A 19640-nucleotide genomic window follows, 5' to 3' on the forward strand; every position below is an offset into this window, starting at 1 on the left:
AACAATTCCACCACGAACAAGTAACATATTGATTATTAGGAAATCTAACATTTATAGGCTTAATCTTATTATGACTTATAAATAGAGAGATAAAGAAAGTTACATGATCTATAGCTCTTGTATCAAGTATCCAGGAATACTTATCTTTATCAATAAATTATTTTGAGCATTCTCCCACGGTGTTGTTTATTACCTTTTCTTTAGTCTTTGAGGATTGAATCATTATTCAGAACCCAAAGTCTTAAGAATTTATTCTTTAAGAGTATTACTTTGTGAAGATTTTTCACTCTCAATTTCGTATTCTTCTTCTGCTTCATCCATGGTGGAAACTCATGCTTCAAGTAACACTCTTCAGTGGTGTGATTCATTTTGTTGCAAAAAGAATATTGTTTTTCATAGTTCTTTCCTCTCCCTCTTCCATGGTTATGTCATCCATAAAAAGTATTACTATTTTTATTGCTCATTCTTTAGTTTTATTCATTACCATTGTTAATCAAGACCTTGGTCTCAATCCCTATGATCCTGTTTAGTTGTCTTTCTTGCTAAAGACCTAATGAGAAAACACAATTAACACCTGAAACTGGCTCCACTAATAAGATTTTAGTCTTGATAACATTATAAGTTCTTCTCACCTAGCACGTGATGCGTTATGAATCGTTATAATCTACTATGATTTTTGTTATGTCACAACTGTATTTTGCATTACAAACACAAGTAGGTAAAGATAGTAAAGAATTCATTTCTTCCCATAGAATTTTTAAGTTTGTATAGTAGTCAGTGATACATCTTTCTCTTTGCTTGATAGAATTAATTTCCTATAGAAGATCTTAAACACGAAAATAATTGCTTTTTGAAACCCTTTCTCTGAACTCTTCCCACAAGTTTTCCGCATTGTCAATATATATTGTACTTTGCAGTATTTGTGTTGTAAGAGTGTGCATGATCCACAAGGTCACCATTATGTTACATGTTTCCCAGGTTTCGTTGAGATCATCATTGTGTGGTGGTTCTGGTATCTCACTGTTAACAAACTTGAATTTATTTTTTTACAACAAATCTTGTTTCATGGCCCTTTTCCAGGAATGATAATTGGATCCATCAAGTTGTGCAGATCATGCATGGGTTCTCTCAAATGGAGATAGTATGCACTTGTTGGATTTTGTAGAGGATCCATAACCAAGAAAGTAAATAAGATAGATCAAGACGCAAAAAGAATAAGAAGACCTGAGAGAAAGGAAAAAAAAACTGGTGACAATGGAGCAAAGCTAAACTCGCTTTGATACCATATTGAGATTTTTCATGTAGATAGTAGAGAAAATGAGGAGTAAAGAGTGAAGAAAAGAGTTGGCGACCATTAAGAGGAGAAAACACGTGGAGAAAAAAAAACTTTATTATTTTTACATTTGTACACTTATTTGTCTATCTAGAGATTAAATACACTAAAAAAAATTGAATGAACCATAATAAAACTCAAATACAAAAACTAAAAACATAAAAAAAAAAAGTTATTAAGACATATTTTGTAGTTAATAAAGATTAAAAAATAAATTATAATTTTTTAAGCTTATTGCGTATTTTTCATATAATTGGTATTATAAAATTTAAAAATAAATTAAATATAATTAAAATATTATTTTAATGGTTTGTGAAAATATGTTATCTATTCTTTATGGTGTTAAAATGTCACCATCCGACTTGTATTATAGCTTATAATTGGTTAAAATTATTAAGGACAACAATGATGACGATGAGTTAGGTGTTATAAATTGTAATTTCACTTTAATATGAAATTTTTTATAATCATCTCACTACTTCAATCAAATTAATTAATTCACAATTTAAATTAATTAACCCAACCCCATCAGTACAGAATCCACTACCAGGAATATCAATTTTTAATGACTTACAAAAACTATAACAATTAATAGGTATAATATTTGTGGGTATTTGACATATACACATATCCAATTTTAGTATAGATTTAATGAATTATTTTATTTGTTGGTATAATTTTATACCTAAATTTTATTATAATACTAGAAATAATATTATTAGCATATATGTCCATACTAATGGGTATGTCTATATAAATTAATTTTTCTTTCCCACCCATCCTCGTTAAATTTACTAGCGGGAACACAGGCGGCGCCTGTGTATCCGCATTTCTTATTTTTTTTATTTATATATATTTATGTTTAATATTAAAATTTGAATAAATAATATTATTATTTGCACATTTATCTTAAATATAAATTTATAGTATATTATAAATAAAAAATGACATTATCATTATTATGTATAATTATTATACTTTGTGTGAATTGGCTTAACCAATGCCAGTAATTAATCCTCATTCTAAGTGTTTTATTCTTTACAAATTTTATTTCCTAAGAATGTCACACACATTAACCACTTTTGCAATTCAAAACCATTCATCTTCTCCAGTCTTTCCACTAATATTTTTTTTTCTCTCAAATTTGAAGAGACATTCTTCTTTCTATGCAACTGTTTGAAAAGTAACCACTTCTTCGATTCAAAACCGTCTAAGAGCTGTTAAAGAGGAGAATCCCCTTTATATATAGGTATAGATATATATATTTTTAATTAAATATGTTTAAAATAATTAAATAATTATATTTTTTTATCACAATAAATCAAATGTAATATTATTTTAATAATGTGATTCTTAATGAGTAAAGAAATTGAAGTTATTAATTTATAAAATAAAATAAAATGTATACATTAAACAAATAGAAAAAGCAAAATAAGATAAATAAAAGAGATGAAATATGAAGAAAATTAGCAATACACATTTCAGAATCTAAAAATTAGAGTTTTTGAAGCATTGAGGAGACAGAATACATGATGAGGTGGCTGTGATGAAATGTGAAGAGGAACAGTAATACACTACACTGTTTCAGAATCTCAAAATTAGAATTTTGAGGAGGCGGGAGGCATAGTGGCAGCCAAGGAAGACTGTGTGCGCTTGCATTTAGATGTTGGAAGGGTCAACAATGAAGGCGTTTGCTCACGTTGAGCATCACAGCTTGGAACTTCTCGATTTCTTCTTCTCTATCTCCTTCTTCCTCTTGTGCTTGAGAAATATGAAAGAAAACGCACCAAAATTGAATTTGTTGAAAGAATACCAAAATTGAATTTGCACGCACTTGGGACTCTGTAGAAAGAATATCAAATAGCATCAGACAATAGTTTTTAAGATGTTTCTATATTCTTCCTCTCTCATAGTTTTCTTATATATAATTTTTTTTGCCTAAAAAAAGTAACCGTGCATAAACCCACATTTCAACCCTATCCCTCCACCCTTCTCTAATAAAACGTATCAATCTCTCCACTCTCCTGCCCATTAAGTGAGAACAAATAAAATAAAATTTTAAAATTAAAAACGCTTATTTAATAAAGAAGAATATTAGTTTTAAAACAGAAAAGTAACCAATTTCTCCACTCACCTGCCCATGAGAACAAATAAAATAAAATTTTAAAATTAAAAAACGCTTATTTAATAAAGAAGAATATTAGTTTAAAACAGGAAAGTAACCCATTTCTCTCCACTTTCCTATCAGTTAAGTAGTGAGAACAAATAAAATAAAATTAAAAAATTAAAAAACTATTTTATTAACTTCTGAAATTATAAAATGTCCAAATAACCAAAATAAATTGATAAAACAAAATATTAAGTAAGGATAAAATAGGAAAACAATTTAGAGCAGTTAAAGTGGAGAATCCAAAATGTCCAAATAACCAAAATAAATTGATAAAACAAAATATTAAGCAAGGATAAAGTAGGAAAACAATTTAGAGTGGGGAATCCCCTTTATATATAGGTATAGATTAGTGGTGCTCACTTTTTTTTATGATAAAAAGGATAAAAAAATAATTTTTATCTTAATTATTCAAATAAAAAATATTATTAAATTGATAAAAAAATATAGTCATAAAACACATTTTAAAATAAGAAATAGATAGTTAATTAAGTTTAAAAAAATTATAAAAATTAAAAGATAAAATAACAAAATAAGTTACACTCATAAAAATAAAATTGATAATTATTGATAATAAATTATATATACTAAAAACCGTTATAAAACAAAATGTATTTATCTATAAAGAGCAAAAGCACCTTGTATATGTTGTGTATTCACATTTTTTACTTTTTTATTATTATTATTATTATTATTATTATTATTATTATTATTATATTATGCATTTGTATCTTTTAAATATCAAATATCACTAAGAAAAAAATAAATCAGCTATGAGTTTCAACATACAATTTTAATAATTAAGTTACAGTAAAAAATATATTATAAATTCAAATGAACATAATTATATTAAAGCAATTACACCATCTGTTTTATTCTGAAGACTTGAAATTACTAATTTTGATTTGTTACTAATATAAAACTAAAAAAAGAAGAATATAATAATGAAAAGAGAAATGAGAAGAATAAGATGAGAAACTTCAGTAACAAATCCTAAGAAAATATCTATTTTCTAATCTCTTTTCCACAACAATGTGGTATACATAATGCATTCATGCTCCCCATCGACGTCCACATCAACAATGACATCGAGATAACTTTGTACCTGTGCAAAAATATGAATACTTTGTACTTGTGCAAAAATCTGAATGTTCTGTATTCAAGTAACAGTTTGGGATATTCTGCTTCTCTATCTTCTTCCTTTACCGCCTCCACTTGTTGTACGAAAATAAAAAGCAAGAGTAAAAGAAATAAAATAAAAATGATGAGCATTAACAATTAAACAATCAAAATTTATACAACTTGTATTGATTGATCATAACAAAATAAACGATAATGGCATTGGTTCAATAAAAAATACCTTTAGATTGGTGAGAATGAAAAAAAATTCTAAATTTTTGTGATTTACATTCACCTTTTTATGCTTCTTTTTCTTTTTGTTCTTTTGTCCATTTCGGTCTTTTTTTTTCACACTTCTCTCAAAATTTTCTATTGTGTTGTACATTTTTGCTCGACTTAAAGGAACGTCATCAAACCACATTTCAATTCAAAGTAAAGTTTTATTTGACTCATTCTTTTCAAATAAATGTAGTGTGTGCTCAATCAGTTTCTTTCAAATTTAATATAACTCTTTCTTTATTTTAATTTAAGTAATTATAAAATAACGAAATAACTAAAATAAAATAATAAAATGAAACATTGATATGAGGATAAAATAAAACAAATTTGTCTACAACAAAAACATTTATAATGAAAAATCTCTTTATATAAGTATAGATTATAGATTAATGTGAAAATAATTTTACAAAAAAATTCTCATAAAAATAATCTTAGAAATATAACAAGTTTTTTATTTTCTCCTTACCTTACTAAAAAATTAAATGATTAGTTAATAACTTATATTTTTTTTTATCGGCAAAGTTAATAACTTATATATATCATTGAGAACTAATTCCTAGATATCCAAACACTATAAAAATAAAATTGCTAAGTAAAGGAGGAAATTAATCGTTCATTTCATTTTCATGATCTGACCAAAATAGACTAAAATTGATTATTAAAACACGTATATTATGTAGGTATATAAAAACGATCGATATCATGTGTAGTATATAGCTCGTAAAAGATATATTTGGTATTTCTTTTACAGCAACAATAAATGGACTTCCTTTTCCCTTTCCTTAACAAAATCCATTTTTCTTCTCAATATAAATAATTAAGAATTACTCTACTAATTCAGTCCTTTACCACAATAGGCTCGGTTTAGAAAAAAAAAAGTTAATGTCATTCTTTATAATCAAATTTCTACCCTGAATCTTTAGCCTTTATTATTAGAATTTAAAATAATTAATAGTTAAAAATTTAGTAACTAATATTAAATAATAGTTTAAAAAATATTTTATAAACTTTTTTTAATAATATAAACTACTTTAAATACTAATATTTTTTTTTATAAAATAGTATCTAATTTAATTAATATAATAATTAATTATTATTTTTATTTAAAATTAGTTGTTATTTAATGATTTTTTTGGTGATTTTTTAGTAACCTCTTCCTTTTTTTCATTAGTTTCTTGTTCAACAAGCTTATTCATCTATAATTTATGATCTCAAAGATTATCAAAAATGAAAAATCTTTTATTCAAAAACTTTTGTGCCATTTGGCTACTATGATTTATCAATACATTTTAGGATGTTGACATTTAATTATTTTTTTTCAAATTTTTCCTAAATCAATTATTTGTTTAATGATGTGTGTGATCACTGTACCGGTATGGGAGAGGCCGAGACCTTAGAAGACTTGGCCGATAGGCCGAGAGGCCGAGATGAGGGAGACTCGTGCCGAGAGGCCGAGACCTTAGAAGACATGGCCGATAGTCCGAGAGGCTGAGACCTTAGAAGACTTAACTGAGACGGCCGAAGACCACAGGTATTTGGCCGATGGCCGACCCTCACCATGGGAATTTGGCCGATGACCGAACCCCATTACAATTAACGCTCAAACCGAGATCAGTGAAGCTAATCCATCATCAAGAATTAGGTAATGCAACCCTAAGCGGTATCCACCTCGATAAACGGGCCCAGCAAGGTAGGCCCATTAGAATAATATAAATAGCACGCATTCCAAGGAGTAAGGTATGTCATTTATTACTGTTCACCTACCTGAGAGCTGACCACCCGCTTTACTAACTTGAGCGTCGGAGTGCCTTCGCTGGTACCCCCACCATCCGGTGTTCAGCCGAGGCCGAGGGCTGAAGGAGAAGCAGGAGGACGAAGAGAATCCCAGCTCACCACCCAGTCACTTGACCGACCAAAGGAAGGAGAAGAAGACTTCAATAGTTCTCTAGGTCCCATCTCCCTAGCAGGAACAATTGGCGCCCACCGTGGGGCCCGAGGGAAACTAGCTGAAGGAAAAAAGTAGATGGTCTCAACAAGAAGCATGGAAAGGATGACTGAAGCTGACCAAACAATGCTGCTGCTGTCTCTCCAGAGGGAGATGGCCGAGATGAAAAGAAGAGCCGAGGAGGCTGCTCAGAAAAACGAGCAAGAGCTGCAAGTTCTCCGCAGGGAGAACGATGAGATGAAGAAGAAGCTGGGGGAGGAAGGACCCTCGGACCTACCGACAAATGTCGTAGGCAGGTCCTACACCTCTCCCCCCAACCCGGATGTGGCCGAGGGGACGAGGGGCCGACCCCCTCCCCGAGAGACTGAGATGGGCGACGAGTCGTGCCTAATCAGGTCCACCCGGACGACCCTGACGGCCGACCCGAACTGCCGACATCCTTTTACAAACAACATCATCGAAGTCCCACTTCCTGAGAAGTGGAAGGGTTTCAACCGAGACCGATATGACGGGTCGACCGACACGGACGAGCACCTGGACGCCTACACCACCCATATGAGTCTCTACACCTCGGACGACGCCGTCTTATGCCGAGTGTTCCCCACATCCTTGAAGGGAGCAGCCCTTAGTTGGTTCACGAAGCTCTCACCCAACTCCATTGATAGTTTTGCCACGCTCGTCGCAAAGTTTGAAACTCAGTTCGCAACTCAGACTCGGCCGCACCATCTGACCTCCATCGCTCTGGTAGGCATCCGCCAGGAGAAGGGAGAGTCGCTGAGAACCTTCGTGGATAGGTTCAGTAAAGTGGCGATGAGCATCCGGAATCTGAGTCCGGACGTCGCCATGCACCACATGCTGACGGCCCTGCGTCCGGGGTCCTTTGTCGACAACCTGTGCATGCAGCCGGCCGACAGCCTGGACGAGCTGAGAAAGAGAGCTGCTAAGTACATGCAGCTGGAGGAGCTAAGAGAGTTCCGCAACCAGGCCCGTGCTGAGGCCGGCGGAGAGAGGAAGGAAGAGAAGGACCGCCAGGCGCGACCAATACAAAGAACTGACCGGCGACGAGAGAATCGAGACCGACCAATTCGATTCTCGAGATACACACCGTTGACGAATGAGAGAGGGAGGATCCTGGACGAGGCCCTCAACGCCGAGTTGATCCCTCCCCCAAGGAAGGTGGCCAGCCCAAATAATGCCGACCGGAGGAAGCAGTGTCGGTACCACCAAAACACTGGACACTCAACCGACGAGTGTCAGGCTCTTAAGGATAAGATCAAGGAACTTATCCAAGCCAGGCATCTTCGACGTTTCGTCAGGAATAACCGAGACCCACCCGGCCGGGAGGATCCACCCAGGCGGACGAGGTCATCTCAACGCGGCCGAAATGACCGAAATACCAGAGGCGACCGACAACCCGCAAGGGCCGACCCCCTTCGGAGAGACGATCCCCCCAGGGAGGCCGATCAGAGAGGTAACTGAGAGGTTATCAATACTATAGCCGGAGGCTTCGCCGGAGGAGGAAGCACGAACAACGCTCGGAAGAGATACCTCCGGGCAGTACATCAGGTGAACGTGGTGGCATTCCGACCGAGGATGCCACCCATTACTTTCACGGACGAGGACTTCAAGGGCGTAGACTACCGCCAGCAAGACGACCCGATGGTGATAGCGGTCGACATAGACCGATTCACCATACGGAAGACCCTCGTGGACCAAGGAAGTTCGGTAGATATCCTTTACTGGAAAACTTTCAAGGCTATGAGGATGGCCGAGACCGAGATGATGCCATACGACGACCACGTGGTAGGATTCTCGGGCGAGAGGGTGGGTACCAAGGGTTATATCGACTTGTACACCACCTTCGGAGAGGGGAAGAGCACCAGGACCTTCAAAATTCGATACCTGGTCATCGATGCCAACACCTCCTACAACATTCTCCTCGGCCGACCCTCCATCAACCGGCTGATGGCCATAGTATCAACCCCTCACCTTGCAATGAAATTCCCTTCGAAGACAGGGGACATTCTCACAGTCCACGTGGACCAGAAAGAAGCACGAGAGTGCTACGCCGAGAGCCTCCGGGTGGAGCCTCTAAGGGCCGACACCTCTCCCCTTTGGGCGAGAAAATCCTCCCGAAAGAATCGCTCCCCCAGGAAGGACCGGCCGAGGGAAGCCCAGCCAACCGTGACACTGGTAGACCTCGATCCCCGGGCGACCGAGGACAGGCTAGAGGCAAGAGAGGAGCTGAGGAGAGTCTCCCTCCTTGACGAAGAGCACAGCACGGCTGTAGGGACAACCTTGGCAGCGGCCGAGGCCGAGATCATGCATGACGCGCTAAAAAAGAATATCGACATGTTCGCATGGACGTCGTCCGACATGCCGGGAGTGAGCCCAGGTGTCATCACCCATCGACTGTCAATATTCAAGGAAGCCCGACCGATCTCCTAAAAGAAGAGAGACTTGGGCAACGAAAAGCGACTCGCGGCAAAGGAGGAGGCCGAGAAACTCCTGTCGGCCGGATTCATAAGGGAGGCCTGATACACGACATGGCTGGCCAATGTCGTCATGGTCACCAAGCCGAACGGTAACTGGAGGATGTGTGTTGACTACAGAAACATCAACAGCGCATGTCCGAAAGACACCTACCCGCTTCCGAACATTGACCGACTGGTGGATGGGGCGGCCGGCCACAAAATCATGAGCTTCCTGGACGCTTACTCTGGCTATAACCAGATAAGCATGCACCCGAAGGACAAGGAGAAAACGGCCTTCATGACGACCGACGCCAACTACTATTACGAGGTCATGCCATTCGGCCTCAAGAACGCAGGGACGACCTACCAGCGCCTCATGGACAAAGTCTTCAAAGGCCTAATCGGCCGAGCGGTAGAGGTGTACGTGGACGACATAGTCGTGAAGTCCGACTCATTTGGTCAACACCTGAAAGACCTGGACGAGGTCTTCAAGGCCTTAAGGGGAGTCAACATGAAGCTCAACCCCGAAAAATGTACCTTCGGGGTCGAGGGAGGGAAGTTCCTAGGCTTCATGCTCACCCACCGGGGGATAGAGGCCAACCCCGACAAGTGTCAAGCTATACTCAACATGAGAAGCCCGAGCAGCGTGAAAGAGGTACAACAACTCTTAGGGCGGCTGACCGCCCTCTCCCGGTTCGTCCCCTGCCGGGCCGAGAGGACGAGGCCGATGGTCCAGCTGCTCCGGAAGGGCAAAAGGTTCGTCTAGGACGACCAATGCGAGGAAATCTTCAAGCAGTTCAAGGAGTTTCTCACATCCCCGGCCGTCATCCAGAAGTCGAGACCCGATCACCCGATCCTTGTCTATCTAGCAGTCTCGGAGGAGGCAGTCAGCGCTGCCCTGGTACAAGAGACCGAGGGCGAGGAACGTCCAGTGTACTTCGTCAGCCGAACCCTCCACTCGGCCGAGACCCGATATCAGATGATCGAGAAGGTGGCTCTCGCACTGGTCCTCACGGCAAGACGGATGCGCCCATACTTCCAAAATCACTCCATAAATGTAAGAACCGACTACCCTATTTTCAAAATTTTGTCTAAACCGGACCTTGCAGGGAGGATGATAGGATGGTCAGTTGAACTCTCCGAATTCGACATACGCTATGAGCCGAGGAGCGCCATCAAGTCTCAGTGCTTGGCCGACTTCTCGGCCGAGCTGACACCATTGCCCACCCTCTCGGGCGGGTGGACGCTCTATGTGGACGGCTCCTCAAACAAAACAGCTTGTGGAGCGGGAGTCGTCCTGGAGGGGCCGGGCGACCTTTTTTTGGAACAAGCCCTCCAGTTCGGATTCCGGGCGACCAACAACCAGGCTGAATACGAGGCCTTGCTGGCCGGGTTGAACCTAGCCTACGACATGGGAGCGCGCGAGGTTACATGCAAAAGCGACTCTCAGGTGATGGTCGGCCAAGTCAACGGAGATTTCGAGGTTAAAGAGCCTTTGCTGCAACGGTACTATCACGCGGCCAAAAACAGTATCGCCCGCTTCAGCAAAGCACCCTTGCAACACATACCGAGGGAGGACAATAAAAGGGCCGACATCCTGTCCAAGCTCTCGGTCACCAAAAAGAAGAGCCATCAGAGGTCAATCATACAAATATGGCTGGGACACCCAAGTGTGACGGAGGCCGAGGCCGAGTGCCTGGCTATAGAAGAGGAAGAGGCCGAGGCCGACAACTGGATGACACCCGTAATTCAGTACCTAACGGACAGCACATTCAAGGCCGGCCAAGAAAAGGCGATGAAGCAACAATGCGCCCGATACACCATGATCAACGAAGATCTGTACCGGAGAGGGTACTCGACCCCCCTGCTAAAATGCATCACCAACACACGGGCCGAATACATTCTGGCCGAGATCCATGAGGGGGTCTGTGGGAACCACGCTGGGGCGAGGACGATGGCCGCCAAAGTTCTAAGGGCCGGCTACTACTGGCCGACCATACAGGGCGACTGTGCCGAGTACGTGAAGAAATGCGCCAAGTGCCAAGAGTTCGGCCCCCTCCACCACACCAGGCCGGAAGAACTGCACAACATCATTTCCCCATGGCCGTTCGCCATATGGGGGATGGACATTATCGGCCCATTCTCCCCAGGGAAAAGGCAGACCAAGTTCCTCCTGGTGGGAGTCGACTACTTCACAAAATGGATTGAGGCCGAACCCCTTGCCTCCATCTCGGCGAAGAATGTGCAAAACTTCGTATGGATGAGCATTGTCTGCCGATTCGGCGTCCCGCACACGATAATAACTGATAATGGCCGACAGTTCATTGACCGAGGCCTACAGTCCTTCTATGACGACCTGGGCATCAAGTCCATCACAGCCTCGGTGGAACACCCGCAAACCAATGGACAGGCCGAGGCCGCCAACAAGGTCATACTCAACGAGCTGAAGAAGCGGCTGGGCAAAGCAAAGGGCCGATGGACTGAGGAACTGATCGAGGTACTTTGGGCGTATAGGTGCACCCCCCAAACTACCACGCAGGAGACACCCTACAGCTTGACATACGGGACCGAGGCCATGATCCCGGTTGAGGTGGCCGAGCCCACCATACGACGGCAGATGTTCGACCTCACCCTGAACGAGGAAAGCCTAGCAGTTAACCTCGACCTGGTAAGTGAGTTTCGTGACAAAAGCAGGATTCGGGAGGCCGCCTGCAAAGTCCGGGCGTCCAGATGGTACAACACCAAAGTCCGGCCAAGAGGTTTCCAGAAGGGCGATCTCGTCTGGAGAATGTGCAGCGACGCAAGAAAAAATGAAGGGAAGTTCTCATCCAACTGGGAGGGGCCTTTCCGAGTCCGAGAAGTCGCACAAGGAGGAGCTTATCATTTAGAATGGCTTTCAGGAAAAATTGTACCGAGAACGTGGAATGCCACGCACCTCAAGTTCTATACAGTTAAAATCAATAAAATCACGCACTCTTTCCTCACCCAACCAGGGAGGTTTTAACGAGGCGTTCTCATCAAAATGTCAGAAATATTTTGCCACCGCCTCTCGGAAATATTCTACCGAACAAGCAATGGCCAACCGACTGCCCACTTGCTCGATTAACATCGCAAGTGTCGGCCGACCGACTACCCACTTGCTCGATTAACATCGCAAGTGTCGGCCGACCGCTCGCCAAACTTGCTCGAATGACATCGCAAGTATGGGCCGATCGCCCACTTGCTCGATTAACATCGCAAGTGTCGGCCGAGTGCTCGCCAAACTTGATCCAACGACATCGCAGTATTGGCCGATCGCCCACTTGCTCGATTAACATCGCAAGTGCCGGCCGACCGCTCGCCAAACTTGCTCTAATGACATCGCAAGTATTGGCCGATCGCCCACTTGCTCGATTAAGATCGCAAGTGTCGGCCGACCGCTCGAATCAACGGGAGACCGACATCACAAGTATTGGTCGATCGCCCACTTGCTCGATTAACATCGCAAATTAAGGCCGAACGCCCGAATTATATTTATTGCAATTAATGGCCAATCGACCTGTACTTTTCTTGCTCGAATTTAAACACTCGCAGATGATGGCCGACCGCTCGTATTTTACTTGCTCGAATTTAAACGTTCACAATTAATGGCCGATCGCCCATATTTTACCTACTCGAACCTAACGTTCGTAGTTAATGACCGATCGCCCACGTTTTACTCGCTTAAATTTTAACGTTCGTAGTTAATGACCGATCGCCCACGTTTTACTCGCTTAAATTTTAACATTCGTAGTTAATGACCGATCGCCCACGTTTTACTCGCTTAAATTTTAACGTTCGTAGTTAATGACCGATCGCCCACGTTTTACTCGCTTAAATTTTGACATTCGCAGTTGTGGCCGACCGCCCGAATCAACAGGAGACCGACAGGGTAACTTGTAAATTTTTACGCAAAACAAAGACGAAAGAAAGATAGACCATATATTAATGATAGAAATAGGACGATACAACAAAAAGCAAGATAAAGAAGCCACACCCCGGCCTAGGAGGAAATTAAAAACAAGAGCAGGCCACACCCCGGCCAAGGGAAAAACCTAGTCTTGGACTTCCACGCACTCCCCCTCCTCAGCCTCGGCCTCCCCCTCATGGGTCCCGGTCGCCTGAGCCTCCGATGCCTCCAAAGCCCCCGCCTCGGCACTTGGAACCAACCGACCTTGGTGAACTTCATAGTCCATATTAAATTCACTAGTGGCCGGCGGTCCCCCATAAAGAAAATGGGCTTGGCGCACGGCTCGGTCGAAGCACTGCTTAAGCAGCTCCTCCGACTCGTCGTAGTTCTGGTCGAGCTCAGCCTCAACCTGCTCCTTGGCAGCTTGGAGGGCGGCCAATTCAGCAGCCGAGGACGAGAGCTTCTCCTCGGCCATCTTCTTCACCTCGACAGCTTCGGCTGCCGCCCTCGAAGCCTCCTCTTTGGCCGAGGCCAAAAGCCGTCTCGCCTCGGCAGCATCTTTATCAGCGAGCTCCCTCTTGGCAGCCTCCCGAGCGGCGCTGGCCGAGAGGTCATCATTGGCAGCCAAGGACGGCTTAAGGTTCTCGCGAGCCTCAGCCAACTCCTGCTCCAGTCGAGAGACATCCTCAGCATGTTGGCCATGACCTTCGATCCCTTGCTCAACAAGAACGATGGACCGGCACATAAGCTCTAGCCCACTCTTCAGCAGGTCAATGGGGGCGACCGACCGGATCGACTCCCGGGTCCCCTCAGGGAGAGCCACGCGAACTCTACGCGTAAACTTGTGACTACCCCCTAGAAGATCTAGGACCGAGGTCGGCGGCCGATGGCCACCAGCTGAAGCACCGGATGCTTGCTCCGCATGCCGAGGGGAGAGAGAGCCCACCTAGACCATTTCGTGTCGGGAAGGAGGCGGCGTCGGCAGAGAGCAGGGGGAACGATAGGTGGTGGCGACGTTACCACCATCCCTCGCCCTTTTCTTGGACTTGTGGGAAGGGCCGGCCAGGTCCCTCTCGGCACCAGGGGCGGCAGGAGCGTTCGCAGGAAGAACGTCGATGCTTCGACGTCCCTTTCGGTCGGCCGCCCTCTTCCAGTATTCATCAAGAACGATGGTGCCGGTTGGTTTCTCTTGAACCATAGTCGCTGCAAATCAAAAAACACAAGTTAGAAAATGAAAAGAAAAATACCGACCGGCACAGAAAAAGGACGAGCCCATACCCCTAATGGCCGCTCAACGTGCTGTCTCGGTATATGCACCGATCAGCGACCGGCAAGGAAGCTTCCTCGGGAGGGCATCGAAGAAGGAGAGGATCTCCACCTCCTCCTCACTCCCTGTCGGTCTCGGCCAAAACTTAAAACCTTTGGGTTTGGAAGTCCAATACAAGGGGAACCGAGACCGACCGGCTCGATCAAAGAAAAAGGTCGTCGCCTCGGGCCGAATGACAACCTTGACAAACCTTTCCTTAAACCTCTTATATGAGACCGCAAAAGGGTCGAACAAAACGTGTCCTGGCCGACCGGGGTGAGAACCATAATAACAAAGAAAAGAAGAGGGGGTGGGGCGAAACCGCATGGCGTCACACAACAAGCGGAACGCTTGAAGGGACGCCCACGTATTTGGATGAACTTGGGTGGGTGCCACGTTAAGCGCCCGAAGGACGCCCATTGTGAACTTATCGGAGAGGAGGGACACATGAAGATCTGAAAAAAAGCAAGTATACATGTAAAAAAAGGGAGGACCGACACCAGCTCGGTCCATACATACCCTTTCGGTCGAACCGCAAGGCAAGATCCTAAAGTAGTCCGGATCCCTAGAATCGTCGGAGTCCTCGCCCGCTTTCAACACCGGGTACTTGGCCAAAAACTTAGCCACAGACTTCTCGGTATCATAAGAGGACGAGAACTCAACAACAGTGGGATCCACACAACTAAGATCCACGAGCGGAATGGCCGTCGGAGGCGAACCCGACCGGTCGACAATGATGGCCAGAGGAGAATCCGGCCGGTTAACAACGTTAGCCGGGGGAGGATCCGACCGGTCAACAGCGTTAACCGAATCGTCCACCCTTCTCCACCTCTACCATGGGTGGCGCCTCGGCCACCCCAACCGGGGAGGAATCGGCAGCAGATGAAGAAGAAGTTGACTAAGGGGAAGAAAGCCCAAGGGTAGGGGAGGGGCGACCGGGAGAGAGGGAAGAATGACCGGACGAGGGGGAAGTTGGCCGAGACACGGTCGACATCACTAACCTTTGTAAAAAAGAGGAAGGGCGAAGGCAAAGCTTTGTAAAGAGGCCGAACGGTCACTCAGTCACTCGGTTCTCAGAGCACTGAACGATGGAAGGCTCGGCTGTCAGACAAAGCTCACTCAAAAAATCCAAGGTCTCGACACTGTTGGAGACCCCTATTTATAGGGCCCATGGGCCTCGGAATTCGAAGCGTCGAATCGATCTCAACCGTTAGATCTCTTAAATCCAACGGTTCACAACACTTCCCGCCCTAAAAACCCCTCATTAATGCCAATCATGTCACGTCACCAAGGGTCACGTCACGCCGCCCAGGTCACGTCACACCTCGATAAATGAAATAGCCGCACGACCAAGGGAGACCGACCGACACCCACCATTAAAGACTCGTCGGACATATCTAACACATCTGCCCTTGAGCCTGGGGGCAAGTGTACCGGTATGGGAGAGACCGAGACCTTATAAGACTTGGCCGAGAGGCCGAGACCTTAGAAGACATGGCCGATAGTCCGAGAGGCCGAGACCTTAGAAGATTTAACTGAGACGGCCGAAGACCACAGATATTTGGCCGATGGCCGACCCTCACCATGGGAATTTGGTCGATGGCCGAACCCCATTACAATTAACGCTCAAACCGAGATCAGTGAAGCTAATCCATCATCAAGAATTAGGTAATGCAACCCTAAGCGGTATCCACCTCGATAAACGGGCCCAACAAGGTAGGCCCATTAGAATAATATAAATAGCACGCATTCCAAGGAGTAAGGTATGTCATTTATTACTGTTCACCTACCTGAGAGCTGACCACCCGCTTTACTGACTTGAGCGTCGGAGTGCCTTCGCAGGTACCCCCACCATCCGGTGTTCAGCCGAGGCCGAGGGCCGAAGGAGAAGCAGGAGGACGAAAAGAATCCTAGCTCACCACCCAGTCACCTGACCGACCAAAGGAAGGAGAAGAAGACTTCAATAGTTCTCTAGGTCCCATCTCCCTAGCAGGAACAATCACCTCTTTTAACCTCAAGAATTGATTCACCTAATTACATTAAAGATCTCATATTCTTAAATTAGAGTATATTTATTACCTTTTTCACATGAAGGATCAATTGTTCCTTCATGTGTTTCAAGATGTCTAACATGTCTTTTGCATTACAATGGTGAGAAACACAAAATAACTCATCAAGATTAAACACAAAAGTTATACCACTCTTAGGATTGCAATACTGAGTTTTTCTTTCTTTGTATTCACTTAGATCATTCCATGGTTTTTCTACTTCAATGTCATTAACAAAATACTTATAAATATAAGGACCCGTAGCATCTCAAATGCCACTATTCATTGATTTAATAAAATCTTCATTCTAACTAATTTTAGAAATTAAAAATAATTAGTTGCTGTAATGAATAAATTAGAGACCATTTTAAAAATTATTTTTTTTAAATTAGTTTCTATTATTGTTAAATAGTTTCTAAATTAGTATTTAATTAGCTACCAACATTTTAACTACCAATTATTTAGATTCTAAATTTGGTAGAAAAATGTTAGTATTTAAGAAATATCTAATAAGATGCAGGTGAATCACACTTATCATTATATGACGAAGTGTGATAGTATAAGAAACTCTACCAAATTCAGCCGAATATGGCTCAATTATGCTAATATACAAGCAAAACCATGCATATAAAGAAGTTTGATCCACACAATTAACTTTATTTCACATTTCATAATGTTGGGGTTACCAATTGTTTGAAGACAAAAATGGGAACCATATGATTTTTTTACTGTAGTTCACTCTTTTGTGGAGCATACAAGTGTGCTTTGACATTTTATAACTCAATGAAAAATACTAACCTTCAAATACTATAGAAAAGAAAAATAAGAAAGAAAATATTTTTTCACAAGCTAAAGGTAATTTATAAATATGTTTAATTGCAAAAGTTGTATTATATCAATATAACAAAATCATTAAATAACAAAATTTAGAAATAAAAAATAATTAATTATTATATTGATTAAGTTAAATATTATTTAATAAATTAAAAAATTATTTAATTATTTATATTTAAAATAGTTTCTATTGTTAATAAAAATTTATAAAGTAGTTTGTAAGTTAATATATAAGATTAAGTCCCAAGTTTTAACTAGTAACTATATGCAAGAAAATAATTAAATAAAAATCAATTTAAGAGACAAAAAATAATTAGTTATTATATTGATTTAGATAATATTTTAGACACAAAAAATTAATTATTTTAAATTTAAAATTAGTTACCATAAAAATTAATTTAAAATCTAAAATAGTTATAATTAAAATATTGGTAATTAATGTTAGATATAAAATTAAAAAATACTTTATAATTTTTTATTAATAATTAAAATTATTTTAGATACCAATAGCTTTTTAATTTATAAAATAATATCTAACTTAATTCTAAAATTAATTATTATTTAATAATTTCTTATAGTGTCGTAACTTCTTATATTTTCTATAACCATAGCTTCATATTAAAATATTATTTTTAACTCATGCATAAACTTAATTTAGCTTGTACAAACCTTTGTTTTATTTACTTAATTTGTTTTCTCCAATCACTGCTTGTGTACAAATTTACTCAAAGTGACTTGTATGAACATAACTAATTCTCTTCCCACCTGAACTGCCAGGCCAATAAGACTTCAGAAGCTCCTCAACTTGTTGTGCCACCACGTATGCTGTCTATGATTCTTCAAAACCAAGTCGCTTGGAAGCAAGACCAACATAGTCCTAATGAGATTGGGCTTCTTTCATAACCCCAACTTTACCTTGGGCTGTCAAATGTGTCTACTAAAGAGCACAGGCAGTTTTTTCCTGCACCCCTAAATTTTTCTTCCTGCACCCCACAATGTTGTGCAAAGATAAAACTATTCTTATATAAAAACTGTACATTCGTTTTTTTTCATTCTGGATTACAAAATCCGGTAAATTTTTGGATTGGCACTTCCGGTAAAATTTTGGATTGGCGCGTTCGGTAACCTTCTGGATTGGTGCTTCCCGTAGTACCATTTCAGATCTGCCAATCCGTAATTCAAAATATGCATTCTGGATTCAGAAATCCATAATTGAAAAAAATCATTCTAGATCCACCAATTTGTAATAAAAATTAGGTTTCCCGATTCAACAATTCAGAAATCAACAATTTATGCAAACTTTACTTCCTGAACACGCCCTCATCCAGAAAGAAACATGATTCACTTCCAGATTGAGAATCCGTAGCATACTCCCAGATCCCAATTTCAAATGAAGGTAAAGGTCAGTTTTGGGATTTATAAAATTATGGGGTGCAGGAAGAAAAATGTAGGGGTGCAGGAAGAAACTACCAAGAGCACAAGGGGCAGATTACCATAGTCTTCAGTTCTTTGTTACCCAGTTGTGAAAGCTAGCACTGAGCCCAATATAGTATGAAAATAGGATTTTTAGCTTCGTTGAGGCATTCTAAATGTAATGTATATTTGTGGTGTTGATAAAAATAAATACAGTATTTGCATTAAAATGGTGTGATTTGATGTCGTAATTATGAAAATGGATAAAAGAAATTATTATGAGATTATACATGGCACAACTTCAGTACTAAATAAAAACAATTGGTTTGGACAAACTAACTAGAAAAAAAGTAGGTTTGATAGAATTTTAATAACTAGAGAATGGTTAGATTTTGGCTTGCAAGCAAGCACTTGGTGCTGGATAGATCTGCATCAAATTATTGCACGTTAATTTTGAAATCAAAGGTTATAGAATTGGGACATAAACCTAGGACCTTAGATATTTGGCAATTTCATAGAGAATATGGGGATTTTGTTAGGATAGGTGGGAAAGCTATAAGGTGTTGGGAATAGGGTGGGTTTCGGTAAAAGAGAAATTAAAGAAAATGAAACATGAAGTCAAGATGTTGAATAGAGAGATCTGATAAGTGAGATATGTAGGACTGATGAGGCAGAAGAATGAGGGATTTATAGATTCTCAACTCAACAAAATAGATATGAGATGAATATCTTCTAGTACAAAAGTCCAAAATAAGGTGGTTAGTAGGGATGGCAAAGCGGGGCGGACCGCGGCC

The 19640-nt window shown here is 41.3% G+C and overlaps 2 protein-coding genes across 2 annotated transcripts; one reads left to right on the plus strand and one right to left on the minus strand.

Moving 5' to 3' along the window:
• The first annotated feature begins 8502 nt into the window (after positions 1–8502).
• On the plus strand, positions 8503–12321 carry LOC137839086 (uncharacterized). Its single transcript, XM_068648215.1, has 3 exons — positions 8503–9238; positions 9577–10332; positions 10427–12321. Exons 1-3 carry the CDS (start codon positions 8503–8505, stop codon positions 12319–12321), a joined length of 3387 nt encoding a protein of 1128 aa, XP_068504316.1.
• A 1069-nt stretch (positions 12322–13390) lies between these two features.
• Positions 13391–13990, minus strand: LOC137839087 (uncharacterized). The gene has a single exon (XM_068648216.1). It carries the CDS (start codon positions 13988–13990, stop codon positions 13391–13393), a length of 600 nt encoding a protein of 199 aa, XP_068504317.1.
• Between the last annotated feature and the right edge of the window lie 5650 nt (positions 13991–19640).

This window comes from Phaseolus vulgaris, chromosome 3, assembly GCF_000499845.2.
Source record: "Phaseolus vulgaris cultivar G19833 chromosome 3, P. vulgaris v2.0, whole genome shotgun sequence".
Classification (NCBI taxonomy): Eukaryota; Viridiplantae; Streptophyta; class Magnoliopsida; order Fabales; family Fabaceae; genus Phaseolus; species Phaseolus vulgaris.